The 25,673-nt window shown below is 39.7% G+C and overlaps 1 protein-coding gene across 1 annotated transcript; it reads left to right on the plus strand.

The window, feature by feature from the left end:
- Positions 1–1,507: 1,507 nt before the first annotated feature.
- Positions 1,508–25,673, plus strand: sirt6 (sirtuin 6). The gene is made up of 8 exons (XM_058418856.1): positions 1,508–1,707; positions 3,003–3,130; positions 10,841–11,023; positions 12,975–13,034; positions 16,294–16,389; positions 16,468–16,548; positions 18,361–18,484; positions 20,144–25,673. The coding sequence occupies exons 1-8, from the start codon at positions 1,642–1,644 to the stop codon at positions 20,561–20,563; spliced, it is 1,158 nt and encodes a 385-aa protein (XP_058274839.1). The 5' UTR covers positions 1,508–1,641; the 3' UTR covers positions 20,564–25,673.

Consider the following 25,673-nt stretch of genomic DNA (forward strand, 5'->3'; position numbering starts at 1 on the left):
GTAGTGAGCGCTCACATGGAAGCGAGGCGCACTTTTTTTATTCGACACATGTCGCGCTCGCCGCCTCCGTAAAATGATGGAGGGGGAATGAGGAAAACACGGGACACCGACTCACCACACGGCTCTCTTGTGCCCCCTACTGGACACTGTGAAGTATTAAAGAACTTGTAAAAAAAAAAAGTTAGGCTAAGTATCATAGCATGTGTATTCATTTATTATTAATAAATACACTTATTCATTATTATTATTATTATTATTATTATTATTATTATTATTATTATTATTATTATTATTCAAAACAATTCAACTCAAAAATACGTCACTGCAAAAGCACATAAATAAAGATTACAAGGCACCCAACCTCCAAGGATGGGATATGCGAAGAAAGAATTTCACTGTGCTGTAATGTATATGTGACAAATAAAGGCTGTTTCATTTCATTTCATATGTTTTGCATTAAGAGACCCTTTTTCAAAGTAAAAGAATTCCAACAGGGTATATATTTGGCCTGCCATCATTTTAATCTACTTTAGCAGTTGAAGATTGTTATGAACGTAACTTTTCACTGATCCAGAATTATCCATATTGCTATATTAAACTGAAGCAATTAAACATGTATACTGTTTTTCTTTTCATTAGTAACAATTAAATTAACCTGTTTCATTTCACACGACCAGCCAATACGCCTACAGCTATAATAACTAAATAATAACAATAACAGCCTTGGTACTAATTGATAGTCATGTCCACAATCATACTGGGAGATGTTAGGGATGCACTGGGTGTATGTCACTGAGCCCTGGACTGCATCCGGCCCTGGTCCTGGAGAACCCACTGTTTTGCACATTTGAGTGTTTTTTCCTGCTGTAACACACCTGATTAGTTAATAAATAGCCCTTGTTCAGTTAAAGTGTGTGTGTTAGAGCAAGAAAAACGCCACAAAATCCTGTATTGAACCTGCAATGAACCCTGTACTCTAAGGGGATCCAAACATCTCAATGCCATGTAAAATGAGACAGTGGTATTCCTTCCCATCAGTAGGATCAGTGCAAATCAATACTGTGAATCAATACAAAAACTATAAATCAAAACAATAAAAACTCTGTTAATTAATCCAAACCAATACATAAATACATACATACATACATACATACATACATACATGTGAAATTCATTCTAATGGATACAGGGTCTATTTTAATACAATTAATACCGTTAATTAACCAAACAATTAATAGGGTTAAGTAATACAAACACGTTTTACGTTTTAAGTAATACAATTAAAATTAAAATATATATATATATATATATATATATATATATATATATATATATATATATATATATTTTTTTTTTATTTTTTTTTTTTTTTTTTTAATATTTTTATATATATATATAAATATGGTTTTTTATGGCTTTTTTTGCAGAATCAGTCAATGAAGCGCAACCGCGTGACGTTTTACGCAAAAGTGCATACAGCAGTACGCAAATTCCGTGTGACGTAGAAAGGCGGGCCAACACAACCCTAGCTAGAGCTGGAGAAAGCTCGCAGCTGTTTACAAATAAATAAGAGCGTCTAATTGGTGCTTGTGTATGTTTTTAATAAATACACCAAAACTCGAGATTTAACTACGCTTTGCAATGTCTGTCAACTATGCCGCTGGACTATCTCCCTACGCGGACAAAGGCATCTGTGGTCTTCCAGAGGTACCTTGTTAGCATTTTAGCTACCGACTATTGGCTGAATCTCAAATAGCTCACTATGGCACTATGTAGTGCACTATGTAGGCTGCAAAAACCTTTATTTCACGGCTGTTGTAGTGCACTTTGCGTAGGGAATACCGAGCCAAATTGGGATTGGGCCTTCATTTATTTGACCAAACTAGCAAATTGCCGCGCTTGTTAGAATAAGTAACTTAATGCGTGGTGTTTTATACTTTAATTACACACGTGCAGATGATTACGCAGATAACATGAGAGTTAGCTAGCTAGCCGTACAGGAAAGATGGATATTATTCAAGTACAGTAACAAGTCACCTAATTAAATCATGCAGGTTATGGATTGTCTAACAAAGCCATGTCCTAGCATTTAAAGAGCAAATATTGCATTAGTCATTGTTGCTGAATTCTCGAGTCTGTTTGGACAAAAGCTGTTGTTTTGATAGTTAGTCCCTGTGCACTGTTCATATCAGTGCGCTCCTTCTGATACACACTCTCGTTTCTATAGTAACACTGGATCAGCTAATTCACTGGACTATTTACAGAAATCCATTAAAACTATTTGTACTAGTTGATCTGGTGCCTTTTTTCATTAAGAGGCTTTTATTTAGTATTTTTTGAGGGTCTTGTGTGGTTCTTCCCCAAACTGTTCCCACAAATATATATATACACACTATATTACCAGAAGTTTTGGGACACCCCTCCAAATCATTGAATTCAGGGGTTGGGCTTGGCCCCTCAGTTCCAGTGAAAGGAACTCTTAATGCTTCAGCTTCATACCAAGACATTTTGGACAATTTCATGCTCCCAACTTTGTGGGAACAGTTTGGGGATGTCCGCTTCCTGTTCCAACATGACTGTACACCAGTGCACAAAGCAAGGTCCATAAAGACATGGATGAGTGAGTTTGGTGTGGAGGAACTGACCTCCAGCTGATTAACCTTTATCCTTAATTTATTAAATCTTTAGGATGAATTAGAGCGGAGACTGTGAGCCAGGCCTTCTCGTCCAACATCAGTGCCTGACCACACAAACACACTTCTAGAGAAATGGGCAAAAATTCCCATAAACTTTGTGGAAAGGGTACCCTGAAGAGTTGAAGCTGTTATAGCTGCAAAGGGTGGAGCAACTCCATATTACATTCATGTGCATGTAAAGGCAGACGTCCCAGTTTTGGCCTGGCTTGCAGTCTCCGCTCGGATGGGGTGTCCCAAAACGTGGCAATATAGTGTACATTTCAATCTGTGCAGTCATGTGCAACTGCTTTCTTTTTAACTCTGCAGATGTTCGATGATCCGGACGAGTTGCGAGCTAAAGTGGAGACTTTGGCCCAGTTGATCAGAGACTCGCAGTACATGGTGGTTCACTCGGGCGCCGGAATCAGCACCTCTACAGGCATACCTGACTTCAGGTAACAGATCCATCACCCTGTGCTTCTTTGAACTAATGTAAAACCAGACATGATCAGAAGAGAAGCACAATCTTAAGCAGTATGCTATCATATTCTGATCGATTCCGACTTGAAGGAAAAAAATGTTCTCCCACTATCCGAAGAGATCAGTGTGCTGACCTATATGACACAAACATGCTCATGTACCTGTTAGTGAAAATCCCAGGGTTAACAGTTAATCTTCGGGATTCATAATCTGACTTTTCACACTGTGCACATCTAAACCCTGGCTTAATGTTCTTATTTGCAGTATCAACAACCATGATTAAAATACACCACTTTAAATAACAGCAGCCCCAATGAGAGCTTATTTTGACTCTGGACTACATTGCGGACAGTGCAAACATTCTGGTCTACATTGCAGACAGTGCAAACAGTCTGGTCTACATTGCAGACAGTGCAAAAACAAGAGACAGTGCAAAACAAATACTACAAAACACTACACTGCAATACAGTAGTGCACAAAAAGCAGCGCCGACCCATATACCTTCCTACAGAGTGTGAGTGAGGATGCTTATACAATCCTGTAGAAGTTTTAATGCCAGAAACCATTTAAATAATTCTAGTGCATGTCAGTCTAACTCAAAGAGTAGCAGCAAAACACGCCTACTGTACCGTATATAAATAAATAGGAGTGTGATACCTCTGAGAAATCACTAGAGGGAGATAGAGTGCCTTGGTACCTTCACAGCTTTTACAGCTCACAGTGGAACGTTATAGAGAACATTGAGAAATTCTCACTGTGTTTTATAGAAAACCGTATTTAAAGAATAGTCAGAAAGTTACACTAATGAACCGGGCTTCAATTTGAAAGCCAGTGAGCAGTTTAGGGAGATTTCTGAATCAGAGTGAAAGAGGTTTAACCGTACAATGCAGCTTTACAGAAATCTGGATGTAGATTTAGAGCCATAATGACAGTGGGTGAGGAAAAATTCCCTGAGAAGATATAAGGAAGAAACCCTAGACAAAAAGAACGGCAACACTAGTAATGAGTGACACCAGTGCAGTTATATCTGTGCAGTCTGTGGTTCTAGAGATTTCACAGCACTGTTTTTCACTGTCAGGTCTCATCACTCACGACTCAGGATCCTATGATGCTGGTCCAAGGCACCTTGTATCATGGTCTTATTATTTTAAAGCCAGCTGGTGGTGTGTTTGAGAAGAGGAGCAGTGAAGTGCCCTTCCTCTAAATGGTGAATTGTAGCAATTGATATTTGCTGAAAAACACTGACAGATACAATCAGGAAATTGAGGAATCATTCTGGCCAAACAGTGGGTCTAAGAGTACTCAGCGTGATGAAAGAAGTAGAACATGCGGTGTGGTAGCAGGCTGTTACAGACAAACAATGATGGGGTAGTATAGTATGATGTGGCTGTGTATATGTACATAAGCACAACAGTGATTAAACAAAAAGTCTGATTGGTTATAGTGGCATTAGGGGTGGGATCTGAGGTCTAAATGGTTACAGGGGCTTGGGGTGGGATCTGAGGTTTGATTGGTTACAGTGGCATTGGGGTGGAATCTGAGGTCTAAATGGTTACATGGGCTGGGGCTGGGATCTGAGGTCTGGTTACAGTGGCTGTGGAAGTGGGACCTGAGGTCTGGTTATGGAGGTGGAATCTGAACTCTGATTAGTAACAGTGACAGTCAGTGGGATCTGAGCTCTGATTGGTTACAGTGGGATCTGAGGTCTGATTAGTTACAGTGGTTATGTGGGTGGGATCTGAGGTCTGATTGGTTACAGTGGCATTGGGCAGTGGGATCTGAGGTCTCATTGGCTACAGTGGCACTGAGGGTGGAGTCTGAGATCTGATTGGTTACAGCAGCTTTGATGGTGGAATCTAAGGCCTGATTGGTTACAGTGGTATTGTGGGTGGGATCTGAGGTCTGATTGGTAACAGTGGTATTGTGGGAAGGATCTGATGCCTAAATGGTTACAGTGGCATTGTGGGTGGGATCTGAGGTCTGATTGGTTACATTGGCAATGGGGGTGGAATCTGAGGTCTAAATGGTTGCAGGGAACCTGGACTGGAATCTGAGGTCTTATTGATAACAGGGTTATTAGGAATTGGATCTGGGGTCTAATTGGCTACACTTGCATTAGGAGTGGGATCTGAGGTCTAATTGGTTAGAATGGCATTGTGAGTGGGATCTGAGGCCCGATTGGTTACAGTGGCATTGGGGATGAGATCTGAGGTCTGATTGGCTACAGTGGCATTGTGGGTGGCTTCTGAGGTCTGATCAGTTACGGGGCATTCTGGGTGGCATCTGAGGTCTAAATGGTTACGAAGCGTTAGGAGTGGAATCTGAGGTCTAATTGGCTACAATTGCTTTGTGGGTGGCATCTGAGGTCTGGTTGGATATAGTAGCATGGGGATGGGATCTGAGCTCTGATTGGCTACAGTGGCATTAAGCGTGGGATCTGAGGTCTTATCAGTTACGGGGCATTAAGCGTGGGATCTGAGGTCTGATCAGTTACGGGGCATTAAGCGTGGGATCTGAGGTCTGATCAGTTACGGGGCATTAAGCGTGGGATCTGAGGTCTGATCAGTTACGGGGCATTGGGGGTGGGATCTGAGGTCTGATCAGTTACGGGGCATTGGGGGTGGGATCTGAGGTCTGATCAGTTACGGGGCATTGGGGGTAGGATCTGAGGTCTGATCGGTTACGGGGCATTGGGGGTGGGATCTGAGGTCTGATCAGTTACGGGGCATTGGGGGTGGGATCTGAGGTCTGATCAGTTACGGGGCATTGGGGGTAGGATCTGAGGTCTGATCAGTTATGGGGCATTGGGGGTGGGATCTGAGGTCTGATCAGTTATGGGGCATTGGGGGTGGGATCTGAGGTCTGATCAGTTATGGGGCATTGGGGGTGGGATCTGAGGTCTGATCAGTTATGGGAGATTGGGGGTGGGATCTGAGGTCTGGTTGGTTATGGGGTGATGGCAAACACTGCAATGTTTACACATTTATATTTGTAATGATTTTACAGATATTCTATCTGCTATATTGAGTAGATCATAGGAATAACGAAGATTAAGACTAGGCTGTGTCATGTCTCATACACGTCTCACAGCCATGATGGAGCGTTAGTGACATACTAAATAAAACCATGTCACTGGAGATAAAATGCCTCTAATACAGGAATAAAAACTGCTGAGGGAATCAAACCTGCAGGTTTATCAGCAATAAAGTGCGAGTGAGCTGAGCGGCTCCACATGAAGTACACAAGCTCTGTTCTAAACGGTCTGATGCAGCTGACAGAGCCTACAAATTGTCACCACATGAAATATGAAACATCCCTTTGAATCACCTTCATCTATCACTTACATTCCACTATTAAAAACGTGTCCCATGATGAGATTAACGCCACGTTCAGTCTGGATCGGATTCAAATGAAAAGAATTTCATTAAAGGAGTAAAAAACGTCTTCAAGTAAAAAAAAATTATTGCTTTATTCCTTAGAAATGACACGAAGATTCATCAAAACCTTAACACGTTTAACTCAGGAAAGCCAGTTGCGGGTTTGTGATGAGTAGCCTTTTTTTCACCTTCTTATAATGTGTGTGTGTGTGTGTGTGGAGACGGGGTTGTGTATACAGGAAAGAAAGTGTGTGTCATTATTGCGTGAGAGAAGCTGCTTATTTTGCCTCCAGTGTTCTAGATGTTAATGTTTCATAGAAGCAAGTAACTGTCAAAAAGAGGCATCCTCAGATGACACGAGGGATGGCAGACTACGCTACACACACACACTCCTACCAAATATACACACATGATCCTGAGGCAAATGGAAAACAAACCCACAGGGCTGTGCACAAATATAGACAGAAAAAAGATGTTAAAGCAACTACACACACACACACACACACACACACACACACACACACACAGCATTTTCTGAAGCAAGCATAACACAAACACACATAGGGTCCTAAGCCACTTTTATACATGGAAACACTGCACACACACACTCACATTAAAATGAAATTAATGCAAAAACTAAACACACACGTTAAAACGATCTTAATGCAAACACAACAGACACGTATGTTAAAAGACACGTATTTAAAGGATCTTAACGTGCACATATACATTAAAAAAGGTTTTAATGCAAACACTAAACACACACACACACACAGAGTTGCTCCTATAATTACAATGCACACAGAATTAGATATTCAGAGACATGGGACCCCGCCCCTCCACCCTTTCCCCCAGGCAAACCCTCGACACAAGCGTGTCTTCAAACCACATTCGAACCAGTTTAAGCTCCAATCTCCAGTGTCGTTTAGAGGAAATGATTTTGTCGAACGTCTGAAGCGGCATAACGCTTAAAGCCAAACGAAAGTAGGTCACAAACATCGCATACATTTGTGTTATCAGCTGTCCGCAAGACTAAACCGAATACAACCCAAAGCTGTGAGTAAAACCTTATCTTCATGTGTTCTGTTTCGCAGAGATGATTATTTGGCTTGATTTTTATGAGGGATGAATTATGGAGTGTTTATATGTAGTGTGAAGCTGTGTAGTTTGAACTAGTTTGCAGCTGAAATATATATATATATATATATATATATATATATAATATATAGGTTTTCTGACAGTGAAAAGTTTAACACTTTCAGGTTTCATGGTTATATGACAGTCTGTGGTGTTTTTATTTATTTATTTTATTCCAAGAAAGAGGCTGGTGAGGGAACAGCTTGAAACCCCGGGTTAGTGTATCAAGGAACGAGGTATCTATCTATCTATCTATCTATCTATCTATCTATCTATCTATCTATCTATCTATCTATCTATCTATCTATCTATCTATCTATCTATCTATCTATCTATCTATCTATCTATCTATCTATCTATCTATCCTTTTGTAATACACACTCACACTGAGAACCACATTCATTCTAGACAGTCCTGGAATTACTAACCCTAGTTTTGTAAACTGACTCCGCCCTCCATTCACATGCTCAGCTTAAGACCACACCCCCTCCACCTCAACATAAGTGAAAACAGTGAAGACAAGTGATGACTTCATTGGCAGACGTTCCTAACTAAAAAGGAATATAATGCTTGGAATTAATTTAATATCAGATTGTAATACTGTCTTGAATGTAATAGAAAGAAAAACACTCTCTGGTCATGGGGCACTTTATTAGGAACACCTGTATACCTATACATTCGTGCAATTTCCGAATCGGCCAATGATGTGGCATGATTTCTGTGATATAGTGATTCGTGGCATGAGTGTATGTGTCCGACAGGTTGATTTTGAGTATTTCTAAATCTGCGGATCTCCTGGGATTTTCACACAGGACAGTGTGTAGAGTACTCCGAATGATGCAATACAGAATAAACATCCAGTGAGTGTTCCTCAGAAAGGCTGCTGTGACTCACTCTGATGCACTCTGTGTAGTTGTGGTGAACAGGAAAGCATCTCGGACACACGACACATCAAACCTTGAGGCAGATGACCTACAACAGAACAGCAGAACACTTCAGCTTGCATTTTCACATCAGACAAAAATACAGAAAGCTGATGCACAGGATTATGTGAAATGATCCAAAAATGTAGACAGTTCTGCTAAATCTTGATTTCTGCTGAGGCACAAAGATGATAGGGGTCAGAAATTGGTTCTAACAGCATGAAAACATGGACCCAAGCTGCCTTGTGTCAACAGTCCAGCCTGGTGGAGGTGGTATAATGGTGAGGGGAATGTTTTATTCATAATGTGAACTGCTGATCAACCATACCCCTGGATCTTTGAGTATTGTTGCTGATCATGTCCATCCCTTCATGGCTACAGTTTAGCAGCTTCTAATGTCTGCATCCAGCATAACACACCACGTCACGTCACAAGTTCAATGGACATCGCAGTCAGATCTGAGTCCAGTAGAACTCTTTTAGGATGTGGTAGAACTGGAGATTCGTAGCATGATTAAATGCTGCTGAGAAATCTGCAGAAACTGTCTGATTTAATATCAACATGGACCAGGAATGTTTTGGATACATCTTGAGGAATCCATACCATGAAGATTCCAGGCTGTTTTCAGAGCAAAGAGCGGCCCTAACCAGTATTAGTGTAGTGTTCCTAATAAAATGTCATCAGTATCAGTTTCCACTCTAAAAATGGCACCAGAGGGGGACTTTTAGTTCATTTTATTTTCCCTTTTCTTACTTTAAACAAATAAGAGAGCTGTAGTGGCATTATGGAGCGCTACGAACACCACGACATGTACTGTAATCACTCTCCTCCTCAGCCTTTCACGCCATCTCTTCCTTCTGTCTTTTTCTTTTTAGCCTCTTTTTTCCCCCACCCTCTCTCTGTACTTTCCATCTCTTTGTTTCTCCCCATCTCATTTCTCCTCGCCGTGGACGCTCGCCTCCCACCGTTTCTCTCAGAAGCTGACATCAGAAAGGCCGTGTGCGTTCACGATCAAGAGGAGACGCATGAAAAGGAGCAGCGTCTCTAAAAACACGCCTCAGTTCTAACTGCCAAACGTGTCATTAAGGACAAGGTCTTGCTGCTGCTTTCCACGCTTTGGAAAATGTGTGACCTGAATCTTTTTCTTCTTTTTTTTTTAAAAACCAGTTTTCCAATCTCTCAATATTTTAGTGTTTTCGTCGAGCAAATTCTAAACGGACTGAAGGAAAAGTAGTGAATAATGCAGGAAAAATACATTTTGATCAAAATTCCCTGTATGAATAAAACACAAGGTATATGATTACAGGAAAATCATCCACGACAAGATGGTGTGATTCCTCTCCAGGTGAAGTGGAGTCACTGCTTATTGTGCTTTATTCCTCTTGTACCACCGCAGCTTGCAAACGATTACAATTTCGAATGTCTTAAGAAAGGACACGTCATGCTTTTTAACAATTTATAGTTACATTAAATGTCCGTGAGACATGTCATCACTTACATTATGAATGCTGCAGTCGCTTCATCACCAGCCTCTTTAATTTCAGGAAAATAATGCAGCTTGGCATGTAGTGATATGAAGAGCTGACACTGGACACTCCTTTTTATAAATCTTGTATATTAGATCATGTAGCTCATTATGTAGAGCCTTGCATGTTCCCGTTGCTATAGAAACTATGATGTCTCTGTCGATTATTGGAATTTATATAATTGGGGTTTATATAATTTCTAGTTGGTATAGTTTCATATTTATTCATCTAATGTGTTCTTTGCCATTTCGTTAAACTACATTTCTGTGAAGTTGAGTGAAATCCATCATTTTCAAACCCATTTAGAGTCTCATTTAGGCTTGAAGCCATACATCGTACTCCCAGCTCATCCTCACATGCACAGTGTACAGCCTTTAAAACCTCAGTCCCAGAACACCTTACCGAAGATTAAAAGTATCGACACACTCGTGTTTTGGTGCACGCGTTGTCTTTATAAATCAATTCAAGTCCAGAGGAAGAAAAGAAACTGAAAAGGAAAAAGTTGAGAGAGAGAGTATTAAAAAATAAAATCTAAATGGACTTCATTCTATTCCAGCAAATCAGCAAAAAGACATTTGTCTTGAATCACTCTAGAACGTTCTATTTTTGCACTGAGGGGGGAAAAAAACTCCGGGACACGCAGACCCAGTTCCATAAACACTGACCTAGAAATGTATGTGTGTGTGTGTGTGTGTGTGTGTGCGCATCTGTGTTCCCCGCAGAGGCCCGAAAGGCGTGTGGACGATGGAGCAAAAAGGAGAGAGTCCTCAGTTTGACACTACGTTTGAAGACGCTAAGCCGAGCGTGACTCACATGGCACTACTGCAGCTCCAGAGGGCCGGCTACCTCAAATACCTCATCAGCCAAAACGTGGACGGCCTTCACCTGCGCTCAGGTTTCCCCAGGTAACAGTAAACAACAACACATGACACCTCAGCGCAGTCGAATTCTCAAAGATGATTGATTTGAAGTTGTCTATTTACTTATTTATTTATTTATTTATTTATTTATTTATTTATTTATTTATTTATTTACTTACTATAAAGACATCTCTGACTGACTATAGTTCTGGCTCCAAGAACGAAAAATCAGCTTTATATTAATTCACTCATTCTAATATCTTTACACTGATCAGGCATAACATTATGACCACTTGCTTAATATTGTGTTGGTCCCCCTTTTGGTGCCAAAACAGCCCTGACCCGTCATGCATTGTGTATTCTGACACCTTTCTATCAGATCTTTTAGCCTTCGCTCTCCATGTGCATCAATGGGCCTTGGCTCCCCATGATCCTGTCCCTGGTTCACCACTGTTCCTTCCTAGGACCACTTTTGATAGATACTGACCACTGCAGACCGGGAACACCCCACAAGAGCTGCAGTTTTGGAGATACTCTGATCCAGTGGTCTAGCCATCACAATTTGGCCCTTGTGAAACTCGCTCAAATCCTTACACTTGTCCATTTTTCCTGCTTCTAACACATCAACTTTGAGGACAAAATGTTCACTTGCTGCCTAATATATCCCACCCACTAACAGGTGAGGAGATGATCAGTGTTATTCACGGCACCTCTCAGTGGTCATAATGTTATGCCTAATCGGTGTAGTAACAGCTTAACCACTAAGCTACCAATCTTCAAAACATGCAGTCGTTGGAAAATAATCAACTTCTGGATTATAGGAGTAACCTCCACCTCATGTTGGGTTTCATCAAACCACCATGGAGTTGATTAATGTCTTAGAACAGCGTGCCCCAAAGTGTTTTATTATTACTTGATGAAAAAAATTAATAAATAGACGTTAGCGAGCTCTTGTGTCTGATCTGTGTGTTTGAGAGCACGTGTCGTTCCCAGTCTTTTCTTTCTCACCTTTAGTGTGTGTGTGTGTGTGTGTGTGTGTGTGTGACACATGAGTCATAGAGAGATGCAAATCAGAATGTGACAGATTTAGATTTGATGTGTTTTGACAGCTCTCATCACTCAGATCACAGCTCTGCGTTTTCCATTTCCACACACGATCTCGTGATTAGCGCTGCTCAGGCCCCGCGTTTCTCCTCCCAGGTCGCCGCTAACTGTGGCGTTCTCCTGATTATAACTCCGCAGGTATAAATCATCTCGAGACACAAGCGGCCCCCACGGCCTGAATAAAAGTTCACTAGGTGGGCCGAGAGCATCAACATGCTGAAGTGCGTCTGTGATTAGGACGAGATGAAGAGAAACTGTGGGATGTTTGTCTTTTATGATGGTGGCTAGATTTCTTATCTTTTTAACAGTTTGTGTTTTTCTTTCTTCTCTCTCCCCTTCTCTTTTTCACTTTTTCACTCTTTCTCTCTCTTTCTCTCTCTCTCTCTCTCTCTCTCTCTTTCTCTTTCTGTCTCTCTCATTCTCATTTTCACTCTTATTCTCTCTCTCTCTCTTTCTCTCTCTCTCTCTCTCCCCTTCTCTTTTTCACTTTTTCACTCTCTTTCTCTTTCTTTCTCTTTCTGTCTCTCTCATTCTCATTTTCACTCTCTTTCTCTCTCTCTCTCTCTCTCTCTCCCCTTCTCTTTTTCACTCTTTCTCTCTCTCTCTCTCTCTCTCTCTCTCTCTCTCTCTCTCTCTCATTTTTCACTCATCTCTCTCTCTTTGTCTCTCTCATTCTCATTTTCACTCTTATTCTCTCTCTCTTTCTCTCTCCCCTTCTCTTTTTCACTCTCTCTCTCTCTCTCTCTCTCTTTCTCTTTCTGTCTCTCTCATTCTTATTTTCACTCTTATTCTCTCTCTCTCTCTCTCTCTCCCCTTCTCTTTTTCACTCTTTCTCTCTCTCTCATTTTTCACTCATCTCTCTCTCTCTCTCTCTCTCTCTCTCTCTTTTCAGGGACCGATTATCCGAGCTTCACGGGAACATGTTTGTCGAGGAATGCGAGAAGTGCAGCAAGTGTGTATCTGTCTTCGGCCCTGGCTCTTCATCAGCGCCTGTCTTCTTCCCTCTTTTTCTCCTCTATCAGTTTCTCCTGCTGAACTTCTCTTTCCTGATTGTTCGCTCACTGTGCTCCTCTCTCCTGCTGTCTGCTCATCTGCTTCCTGCCTGCACCTAATCCCTGCGTGTATCTCCAAATGAGTTTTTATTTTATTTTTAATATATGGTAGAATATCCTTTCTGTCCTCTCTCACCCGTCTACATGACTTTCCTTCACTTACTTTTGCCTATTTATCTAGAAGCTAACCTTCATTATTCTGTAGAGCAGGTGATTAGAGTCTCTGGAACTGGCATTTTAATATCAGAAAATTATATATATTTTTTTCTTTAAAAGTATATAAAACAAAATCTAGTCTAGTGATGGTTCTAGTCAAACGATTTATTATTAATCATAATTTTTATGTTTTTAAGCTTTACATTTCATTGTTCTGTTGGCAGATTATATTTATATTATTTGGCTAATTTGAAGCGTTAATTTCTCGAAAGATGCAAAATTATTTGCCAGTCGAAAGATTTTAAGCTTACAAATAATTAAATGTGCCTAGAAATATGGTTAATAATCTTTGGTTCAAAATCTTATAATAAGAAATATTATAGCAGTCAACTTTCAAGATATTATCACTTCCTATCACTTCTTTGCCGTGTAAACAACGATGGGAAGAAGAAAAATCATTATATATTTATTGATTTATTTAAATTAAGTGCAATAGACAAAGCTTTATCATGTGGTGTATGAATCACAAGTGGCAGAAAAACAGAAAAATTGCTGTGTCCAATTATTTACCCGCCGTTAAGATCTCTTGCGTTCGCTTCTATGCATTAAAGTGGCTTGAAAAATAAGAAATAATATCTAGCAATAATCTCTGTGTCGACTTTTCCACAGACGCCACTGAATTTCAATTGACGTTAATAACATTAGACAGAAAGTGTCGCCGATTCCCTCTGCATCATTCTGCTCTTAATTAGTCCTCATCCAGCCCGGTCATATCAGCACTCAGACAGAAGCTGTTGTTGTTTAAGACGCAGTTTCCCTGAAGACTGATTTTAAGAGCCTTGCTCAGGGTCATACAGCCAGCCAGCAGCGTGTATCTCCTTGTTTACACCTTCGTTCCCCGGGCAGCTGGACGTCCGCCTGCAGCTCCACCAGCCAGAGTTTCTGAACAGGCATTCACATATTTTATTTTTTACATTTTATACACAAAGGCATTTGAATCACTAAACAGTTCATCATCAGCTCAATATGCACGTCTATACACTACCAGTCAAAAGTTTGGACACACCTTCTAATTCAGTGTTTTTTGTTTAGGGATTTATTTTCTACATTCTAGAACAATACTGGAGATTTCAAAACTATGAAATAACACACATGGACTTAAGTAATCCATATGTAACGACAAGAAAAAAACAGTCAGTTGTTATTTTAAGACACGAAGGTCAGGTGTTCTGGAATAGTTCTTGCAAGAACAGTATTGTCAAGTGCATTTGCAAAACCCATCAAGCACCATGATGAAACTGGCTCACATGAAGACCATCCCAGGAAAGCAAGACCAAAACTGACCTCTGCTGCAGAGGAGAAGTTCATTTAGAGTCACCAGCCTCAGAAATCACCAATTAACAGCACCTCAGATTAGAGCCGTTATGAAGGCTTTACAGAGCATCAGTAGCAGACATATCTCAATATCAACTGTTCAAAGGACATTATTGTGTATTTCGGCCGCCTTCAGCATTGTTTTACAATGTAGAAAGAAATAAACATCAGGAAAGACCATGGGATTAGAAGATGTGTCCAAACTTTTGACTGGTAGTGTATGTCTGGGTGAAATTGAGCGGAAAACTGATTAATAGCTGCGTCGAACTGAGGGGCAATGGTAGCGCAAGTGGTTAAGGCTCTTGGTGGTAGATCAGAAGATCGGGGTTCAGGCTTCAGCGCCCCAAAGCTGCTGTCTTATGGTACCCCACTACATGATGGCTGACCCTGTGCTCTGACCCCAGCTCCCAGGGATGGGATATGCAAAGAAAGAATTTCACTGTACAGTAAAAATAAAGGCTGGAAAGTCGGAGAGACAAGTTAGTTATAACCATGATAAATCGTGTTCTCTCTCTCTCTCTCAACAATTATACATTTATCATACACTCATATACTCACCGTGATATACCGGGAAAATCTGCAAAAAAAAAAAAAAAATCTTCCAAATAAAAATCCACGATATACCGGGACCGCGATATAGATTGGATTAGATAGGATTACTGTAATAACTAATTAATGTTAATAACATTCATGTTACAACACAACTACAAAAGCAAATCACACCCTCCGACTAATCCCATTTAAGCTGTGGTATAAATAACATCTTTATATAATTTGGGGGAAAAAAACCTTTAAATAAAAGATTAAATAAAATAAAAGTAAATTAAATAAATGAATAAAAAGAAAAGAAAAAGATGTGTTCAGTTTTCAGGGTCGCTCTGTTACGTACCCTACACAAGATTTTTTAATTGTTTTTTAACTATATGGTAGAATATCCTTTCTGTCCTCTCTCACCTTTCTACATGTCTTTCCTTCACTTGTTTCTTCCTGTTTTTCTGAAAGCCAACCTTTTTTATTCTGCAGGGTAGTTGATTTAGAGTTTCTGGAAATTACATTCTTAAAGCTTTTTTTATTATCATTATTATTATTATTATTATTATTTTATTTTTTTTAGAAATATATAAAGTAAAATAACAAGTATCACATCAAAGGATTTCCTGTTTCTTATTAAATGATTACAACAAATAGAATGTTATTAATCGTATTTAAGCCTAGTCATAATTTATCGTTTTTAAGCTTTACATGTAATCTTAAAATAATACACACCCTTCAACCAATCACATTCAAGCTGTTTGTATAAATAACCTCAGTGTATAATTCGGAAAAAACCTCAGAGGTGTTTTCAGGACCGTTCTGTTACATACCTTACACATGGTCATTATACGTTAGTGCCGAAAATAAAGTTTTGTTTATTTTTGTCTAATATAATTAAATCAGTAGTTCCTTGCCCCTCAGTATAAGTCATTAAAGCAGTCTTTCTTTCACTGGGAAGTCCTTTTCAGGTGTTCTTGTTGTTCTTACTTTCTTTTAAATCTCTGTGTTTAATTGCCGCTGGACTGATCTGATACGAGTTTTGAGCAATCAGGTCTAGACCAGGTCACTGCATCGTGGGCTTTGTGATTTTTGCAGGCAGTATGTGCGCGAAAAGGTAATTGGGGTCATGGGTCTGAAACCCACAGGGCGCTACTGTGAAAGCACTCGATCCAGAGGACTCCGAGCATGCAGGTGAGTAGGTTCACACCCGTCTGTTATTAATTTGTGTGAGTGTGTGTGTGTCTGATATGTGTGTTTGCTTTTTGGCAGAGGGAAGCTGATCAGCACTATTCTCGACTGGGAGGACTCACTTCCTGACCGGGATCTGAACCGTGCAGATGAGGCCAGCAGGTGTGTGTGTGTGTGTGTGCTAAAGCAAAAGATACAAGCTGCAGACAGAGCTGACGTGAGTAAGCAACAGTCTGGGGGAAAGAGACAAGGCCATCAGTGTTTCCCTTCAGGCTCTGAGGCACTGGTCATGGCCACTTTTTAATCAGGATGCATTTAATCACACTTTTTGACTATTGTTGTGATCTTACAGCCTTACTCTAAAATGATATTTTTCTCATTAACATACAAAAAAATGTCTATGCAGCAGAAGAGTCTCAAAACACAGACCTGCAGGAAGGTCCGAAAGGAGGCAGAAACATTTGTGCATCTGAAGATCCCAAAGAACTTTTCATGTGTAAAAGTCTTGAACTTAAGTCTTAACTCGCCAAACAGCACACGCCGTCAGTATATCTTAATAAAGCCCTGGCCACAATTCACACCTTGAGGGAGACTGAAACTACTCTTGATTGGTCACGAAAGAGAGCATAGAGCAACCAAGCAACACTACAGAATCAATAATATGATGCAGTACAACAGTTCTAGTGACAAAAATTGAAATCAAGCAGATAGTACGCAACAGCCAAGCCATCACAGGGCACAATCCTACACACCCGTTCACACAGTTTAGAGATTTTAATAAGCCTAGAATGAGTTTTTGGAATAGGGGAGGAAACCGGAGAACCCGGAGGAAATCCTACCAAGCATGAGAAGAACACGTCAACCCCAGAGGTCCCTCACCCTCCTTGGTGGATAGCCATTGGGGCAGTGGTAGCTCAAGTGGTTAAGGCTCTGGGTTGTTGATCGTAAGGTTAGGGGTTCAGCACTGTTAAGCCGCGACTGTTGGGCAATTGAGCAAGGCTCTTAACCCTCTCTGCTCCAGGGGTGCCATATTATATCTGCCCCAGCGCTCTGACCCCAACTACCTCAGCTGAGATATAAGAAGAAAAGAATTCCACTGTGCCGTAATGTATTTGTGGCAAGAATAAAGGCTTCTTCTTCAAGACTTCAGTACAGATATAGGCGAATAAGTGTAAAAAATAGAAAAAAGCCTTTATTGTGAATAGTATTCTAGACATGTTTACTGAACATGCATTTCTGAAGTCTATGTCTTGGTATTTCTGTGACATCCTGTATGTAAATTCTACCCGTAATAATATGAAGCAAGAGGTTTCCTGCGTGCAGTACAAACTTTTACATGGTTTTATAGATACACACCTTTACTCTTGGAGTAGAGGCCACCAAATCGTTATGGTTTGGAAATTTTCAAGCTGGAAATTCAAACATGAGTGGAAAATATTTCGGATATTTCAAAAAATAAGAAAAAAAAGGTGCTCCAGGCTTAAAAATCAGCAAGCGTCTGGCCCGAAAAATGATTTATATTCTTGCGTGTCTCAGCCTAGTCACACTTTTGGAATTGCAGTGCACTCATTCGAGATGCGCAGAGCAAAGGTGGTGATTGCAAGTGGAAAAAACTTGCACCATGTAACTCCTGACCTCTATTTGAAGTGCACAGCGTTTGAGTGTGTGTGTGTGTGTGCAGACAGACAGATGTATATGAATGAGAGTGGCATAACCATACGTGAGGTCATTGAGAAAAAAATTCTCCTGACCTAGTAGAACTTAAATTTTACATAAGCGTGTGTGTGTGTGTGTGAGTATACACCCTCGAGAGCTTTACACTCAAGCAGGTCAAACCACAGCTCGTCTCATTCCGCGAGCAGTTCAGCCAATACATTTCAATTTTCATGCAACAGAATGATTTATTTCAGTCATTGTGTGTATATTTTGTGTGTGTGTATGTGTGTGTGTGTGTGTGTGTGTGTGTATGCACAGGCGAGCTGACCTGGCTCTTACTTTGGGTACATCTCTTCAAATTAAGCCCAGTGGTGACCTGCCTCTTCTGACCAAACGCACCGGAGGCAAAGTGGTGATCGTGAACCTGCAGCCAACCAAACATGTGAGTTAGCATGTCCACACACACACACACACACACTCTTATTAGGTGTGTAATTCAAAACCAGATATTATTCTTTCACACATGCCACACTCATCTCTCGCTGTCATTCTAATATCACCTTTTCACTCCTGCTGTATTTCATCCATGTTCTATATTTACAGGCAGCTCCAGAATATCGAGCCGTCTCCATCAATCATATAAACTGATGCACTAAAAGGCTGTCCAGTTTTATTTTCATCTAATAATTCTTCAATTGCAAACCGAGCAGATTTTAAAAGTATTGGCACCTTTATGTTAAGTACTCGGTCAAATCCTGCCTCATTTAGATTAGGGATGTAATCAACTACATGATTCTGAACGCACATACACCGATCAGACATAACATTATGACCACTGATGGGTGAAGTAAACACTGATTACATGCACTGATGATCTCCTCATCATGGCACCTGTTAGTGGGTGGGATATATTAGGCAGCAAGTGAACATTTTGTCCTCAAAGTTGATGTGTTAGAAGCAGGAAAAATGAGCAAGCGTAAGGATTTGAGCGAGTTTGACAAGGACCAAATTGTGATGGCTAGACGACTGGATCAGAGCACCTCCAAAACTGCAGCTCTTGTGGGGTGTTCCCGGTCTGCAGTGGTCAGTATCTATCAAAAGTGGACCAAGGAAGGAGTAGTTGTGAACCGGTGACAGGGTCATGGGCGGCCAAGGCTCATTGATGCACGTGGGGAGTGAAGGCTGGCCCGTGTGATCCGATCCAACAGACGAGCTACTGTTACTCAAACTGCTGAAGAAGTTAATGCTGGTTCTGATGGAAAGGTGTCAGAATACACAGTGCATGATGGGTCAGGGCTGTTTTGGCAGCAAAATGGCGACCAGTCTTATGGAGGTTATCTGCCTCCATAAGTTCTCAACCTAAATAGATTAAGCGTCTGTAAAGCTGTAGTTGTGAAAGATTTGCCCCCTCTTCCCCCACTTTTCCCCTTGAGGTCCTCATGCTGCAACTCTTTAACTCTTCAGCCTTTAATCCTGTTATGAGTGTAGCTTCTATATATGATTGACTCATTTTTCTTACAGATTTAGAAACGTTTCTACGTCACGCCACAACTTGCTGTTGCAGCAAAAAGTCCAAATTGGATTTGTTTGCGGTTAATCCCATCCGACGCGCAGAAACATTACACGGCATGAGTCACGTTATGTGCTTTTCTGAATGCGGCTCTGAGAAGTGAACAACACTGAGTAATTCATTCACATTCATACCCCAGGTAGACGGATTGATTAGTGGGGGACATGCACCGTTTCTGCTCTTCCAAGGAGTTCTAGATGTGCAAATAGGCAAGGTTTAATATGTCCATCTGGGATTACACGATTTTTGTGATTGCAGAAATGAACGCAAAATCAGGCTCTGCAATATTTAGGAAAGATTTCGAAACTGTTCATCGAACATGAGTATAGCTATCATAAAAAGTAATCACATACAGTATGTGCCACTGGTAGGAGTTTAAAAAAATCAAAAATCAAGCACTTTTTGGCCACAACAAAACTCAAATCCTGAAGAAACTGCTTAGGAAGCATTGTTTTTCCTAGCTGAGTCTGAGGAGGAATGAATTTGCACTACTTTTTAAAAAAAAGAAACGTCTCTGTTGCATTATTTCAGGACAAGCACGCCCACCTGATCATCCATGGCTACGTGGACGAAGTCATGGGTCAGCTGATGAAGCTCTTGGGCCTGGAGATCCCGGAGTGGGCGGGGCCAACACTGTGCGAGTCCTCAGGCGGCGACGCGGACATCCTGCCCTACGGCGCCTGGAAGAAGGAAGTCAAGATCGAGCTGAAGATCGAGGAAAAGAAAGAACCTCGGGTGAAGAGGAAAACGCCAAAGAAGGACAGTGACGGAGGAGTCAAAGAAGAGGAAGATGTCGAGGATGAGAAGACGTCGTGCGTGACGGGCGTGGGTGACGGTAGATCACAAGCAGTCAGCGAGCTTAACAGAGCGGATGATAAATCCGAGACTGAACTCTGCTCCTCTTCTGCGGGTGAAGCTAAAAAGCCACGGATTGACACTCCATCCTCATAGAACTTCTGTTTATTTTTTTATTTTTTATTTTTAGTCTTTGGAATCTCAGTGCAAACAACCAGCAATACAATCTCAGGCAGGTTCTCAACCACATCCCACATCTCCTCACAGCCGGTGTGTCTTAAACCTGGATTTTACACTTTTTCTCTGACTAAATAAATCACAAATAATTTCATTAGATTTTCAGACAGACGCATAATGATGTGCGATCACGTTTAGTGTCAAAGCAACACAAAAACAACAGATGTGAGTTCTGGCAGCGTCAGAAATCTTTAAAAAAGTTAAAAAAACAACAACATTAAAAGCCTTCAGTAGCAGGATGATACAGGAAGGCAAAAATGTCACCGGATTGCTGAAAGTACAGCAGTAGCTAGAAAAACTGTAACGGAAACAAGCTAACAAACAGGCAAAATACCCTTATTACCTCATAATGAAAAATGCTTTGGTTTAAACTGTGCCTGTTTTCTGCTCCGCTCCGAATAATGATGTAACCAGAATATAGTCATTTTCTGTAGTACCCTAAGAGCATCTTCTTGAGATCATCGATTTTTATTTTTAGGATCGCCTCACTGCAAGAAAAAAAAAACAAAAACAGAAGACATCTTGGCAAGTCTAAATATTTTTTTAATATAGTCAAAAATGCTCTATAAATTTAATTTAAAAGATTACAATAAACCAGGATATAAGATATTTTAAAGCTTGAAATGTTCCGGTTTTATTGGCAGATTATTTAGCTCATATTAAGCATTAATTTTTTATTTTTTTTAATAATCTGCAAATAATGCTTAATAATAGTAAAATATACCTAGGATTAATAAGCTTATATTTGTTTTATTGTAATCTAATAATAAGACATTTGACTAGATTAAAAATATTATGACCGAGGCATCACATTATAAGGTGTTTTTTCTTTCTTTCTTTCTTTCTTTCTTTCTTTCTTTCTTTCTTTCTTTCTTTCTTTCTTTCTTTCTTTCAGTGCTTGTAATGTGAGCAAAAGATCAGCTTTTTACAGCTTTTAAGCCTGATTGCCGTGTAGAGCAGCTTTGGATAAAGTAATGTAAAGTTAACTCTGATGTGTGAGGGAGTCGAAGTATCTACACCCAGAGAGCAATCCCAAGCATTAGGGCTGATTTTCCACTTCTGTAAGACGTATACAAATACTATGCTTTGTATCTGTTTACACACACACACACACTAGTCTGAGCGCTCAGGTCAGCTCACACTCTCTGCTTAAATCTGCAGCCTGAGGACAGACGTGATGTAGAGTTGTTTTATTTGATCTGATTTTTATTTCTTGTGTTCATCTTATACTGTAACCATGGCTACTTAAGACTATAGGATACTTCTATTTTGAATATTTCTACAAACTGCAACAACGCACAAAGCCCCACCCTTTAGCAAAGAATCAATCGCTGCCGCCTCAGAAGTGAGAAGTCCAAGCTCGGAATTCCATCATTTCTTTTCTTTTTAAAACCTCTGCTACAAAGTAGGAAAAAAAATCCCATGTTTGTCTGTTAGTAACAAAAAAGAGCCAGATAAACTCACAAGATTTTAGATTTAACAAGTGTATGTTGATCGATCTAAATTGCAATCGATGTTCCTTGATTAATTCGGAATTCCCAAGTAGGAATTTTTTTTTTTCTTTTCTATTTTCTGGTCATAGGGCAGGGAATTCCGAGTTACGACCTCTAACCGCATGCCGCATTTGTATGCGCTGCTTCTGAGAAGTAGAAATCAGCCTTTGGGTGTGCTTGAGGAGGTTTCTATGAAAAGTTTCTGGAAATTAGAGACATAACAAGGCATTCCTACAAGAGAAACCAGGACTCATTATATTTCCTGCTTCTGGAATTACTGGGATGTTACTTGTTCAACTAAACATCACTGATACTTGCAAGCAAAGGATGACGCATGAATCTGTGCAGATCTTCGTTAATGTTCATGCAGCAAAGCAACAGCAATAATGAACCTCAATGGTCCTGGTTCCTTCACTGGGGTTAAAGCACAAACCAGGAATGTTGTAGTTATTGTGTAGGAAAGTTCCAGAAAGTTCCTCAAGAGGTTCCTGACACGAAAAAGGAACTTCCTGACGATGTGAAACTTTGGAGGCCAGATTTAAGGATGCATCCTGGGACTGGATTAGTCTATACGAGCTTTGCTTCCACACCAGACAATACTGTGCATCAGACTGCATCAAAAAAACTGTCCAGTTAAACACCTTTTCTTTTCCAGCTATTTCCTTTTCAGCGACTTTGTTTACTAAAAAAAATCATGTGATAGACTTTGTTTTTTTTTTATATATCCAGCCCAAGTTTGGAAATAAATGTATAAAAGTAAATTGATGTCTTGGTTAGACTGAATTGAAGGCTTTGTGTGTTTGTTTCTGAATTTAATTTAGCATAGAGAATTTAATCTAGCTGAAATAAAACACACAACAACAACAGTGCCATGTGATTTCAATCAAAACCATTGTGAACTGTTTTTTTTTTTAACAAAGGAAAAGCCATGCAGCTTTTCCCATTTTAGCCCAACACACACACACACACACACACACACACGCTCAGCCAGTGTGGGGTCAGATTGGCCGCATCGCTTTCGAGCAGCATGGCAGATGTCAGTGTGTAGCCGGCTCTGTTTGTGTGATTGCTCCACAGAGAGCATGATCGCTAGCTGCTGTGATGAACGATTACTGTTTAAGGCATCTTCTACAGGAGATTTTATCACAATGGGATGTTTTGTTCACTGTAAATCCCATTAAAATGTCTTAATTTTACGGCCTGGGTGTTGGAAGCACTGCTCCTAATGGCGCTTATCCACTCCTGCTCATGTTTGTGGCCAAAATGACACTTGTACCAAGCGTGATGGCCTTGTACCTCTAGAGTCGTGGGGTTCAGTTTCTGCCTCCTCCCTGTTTGTGTTTGGGTTTCCTGTGGGTTCGCTGGTTTCCTCCCACAGTTATAAGACATGAAGCATTGTAGGCTTCCATGTTTTCATGTTCTTTTCCTAAATTCAGCCTGAAATTTCTGTCAGTGGTGGCTGGTGGCAATACTAGATCGGAGGGCTAATCTAATCTAATGTAATCTAATCTACAAATAGCTTTACAATTAAACTATTAGGTTTGAATATTACATTATATCCCGAGCTCTCACTGATAATGATGATGACAACAGTGACGACAACATACAATAAAAATACGAAGAAAATATAACAATAATAATAGTAATCATTTTTATTTATTTATATATATTTATTTCTTTTTCTTTGTATTATTTTGGTTGTTGTCATTATAATAATATAATTATAATATATTATTATTATAAATGTAAATGATATTCAGGGGAATGATTTCGCACACATGCACTTAAAGGAGATGGGGAGCCACATTAGCAGTTTGTTTATTTATTTATTTATTTTGTTTTTCCACACACACTATATTTATCATAAAACGGTTATGATGCATATTCTCCTGCTCATGTTTGTGGCCAGACACACTTGTACCAAGCGTGATTGCCTTGTGCCTCTAGAGTTGAGGGGTTCAGTTTCTGCCTCCTCATTGTGTGTGTGGTTTGCATGTTCTCCCTGTGTTTCGGAGGTTTCCTCTGGGTTCTCTGGTTTCCTCCCCCAGTCATTGAAGGCTGATTGGCATCTCTAAATTGTCTGTAGTGAGTGTGTGGTTCTGCACTGGTTTTGTCCAGGCATTGGCTCCAGATATCTCCTTCTCCTTCTCCTTCTCCTTCTCCTTCTCCTTCTCCTTCTCCTTCTCCTTCTTCTTCTTCTTCTTCACCGAACTTGTATGTATAGAAGGCAAATAGTGCTTTCCTCCTCAAATCTAATGCTACCCTGTGATGCAACAGTTTAAAAAAGATGCAGCTGGATTCAGGTTTCTGTCAGTAAGCACACGATAACCTTCACCACTCAACCTGTTGGTAGTCGGTTGGTATAAACCAAATTAATATATTATTATTATTAATAATATTAATTACAATAATGATGATAACAATAATAATAATAATTATTATTAGTTTAATTTATTTGTTTATTTTTCTTTGTTTTTTATTATTTTGGTTGTTGTCATTGTAGTAATAATAAAATAATAGTAATAATAATAATAATAATTATTATTATTATTAACATTATTTTTTATTATTGTTGCAGTTGTTAATAATAATAATAATACATTTTTTATAATTGGGAAGTAACTAAATTGGGATGAAATTGTGCAATTGTGGGCTAATTGCAGCTTAGATGGTTTGACTGAAGAGTTGACTTTTTTAAACAGCTTTTTGGAGTCAATTTATACTTTGATTATTCCTAGTATGCTTTCATTATTTATTAATATTATTCAATATTAGATGGGAGGGGTAAAATCTAATCTAATCTAATCTACCAATAGCTCAACAATTAAATGATTAGGTTTGAGCAATACATTATGTCCTGAGATCTCACTGATAATGATGATAATGATAATAATAAAATAATAAAACAATATAGTAGTAGTCGGTGTATAAACAGGGGAGATCTGACTGATTGGGAATCGGGAAGTAACCGAATTGGGATGCTTACATTACAAGGATGATTGTCAGGTCCTAAAAATTTGTCAAAAAACTGGAACAATTTTACTCATTTTACTGTTATATCTTCTAATACCTTTAAGACGGTCTCCAAAATTATTTCTGGGTGTATTCTCTAAATCTAAATCCCTAAACAAATAAGAAATAATCCATGATTGCTTGACGCGATACTTTCTGATGTGAAGCAAAACCTGAAGTTGGTTCTTTTTTTTTGCTCTACCGTCATGTCAGGGTTTTCTTCCTCTTACACCACAGCAGATTTGAAGCATCAGTTACAAATTTTAACGTATTAATGAACGACACATGCTTTTGAACGTTCCTGTTATCACTTGATTATGATAGCTATAAAAAGCCTCCCCTGTTTCCTGTGTCAAACATAATAAAACAACATCAAAAAAGAAATGAAAGCACACAGATTGTCACGTCAAGACATAAGAAAGTGCAGCGTCTTGGAAAATTAAAGCACTGAAATGGGAGACTCCGTCCGTAAATGGTAAATAATAATCTCCATAGAGAAAATAACATAAGGCATTCCTACAAGA

The sequence above is a fragment of the Hemibagrus wyckioides genome, linkage group LG20, assembly GCF_019097595.1.
Source record: "Hemibagrus wyckioides isolate EC202008001 linkage group LG20, SWU_Hwy_1.0, whole genome shotgun sequence".
Lineage (NCBI taxonomy): Eukaryota > Metazoa > Chordata > Actinopteri > Siluriformes > Bagridae > Hemibagrus > Hemibagrus wyckioides.

Excerpts from the sequence above, each read along its gene's own strand:
- sirt6 (XM_058418856.1), top strand. The coding sequence starts at position 1,642 with ATGTCTGTCAACTATGCCGCTGGACTATCTCCCTACGCGGACAAAGGC. Across the intron at positions 13,035-16,293 it reads GAATGCGAGAAGTGCAGCAA|GCAGTATGTGCGCGAAAAGG; the intron begins GTGTGTATCTGT and ends TGATTTTTGCAG. Across the intron at positions 16,549-18,360 it reads CGTGCAGATGAGGCCAGCAG|GCGAGCTGACCTGGCTCTTA; the intron begins GTGTGTGTGTGT and ends GTGTATGCACAG.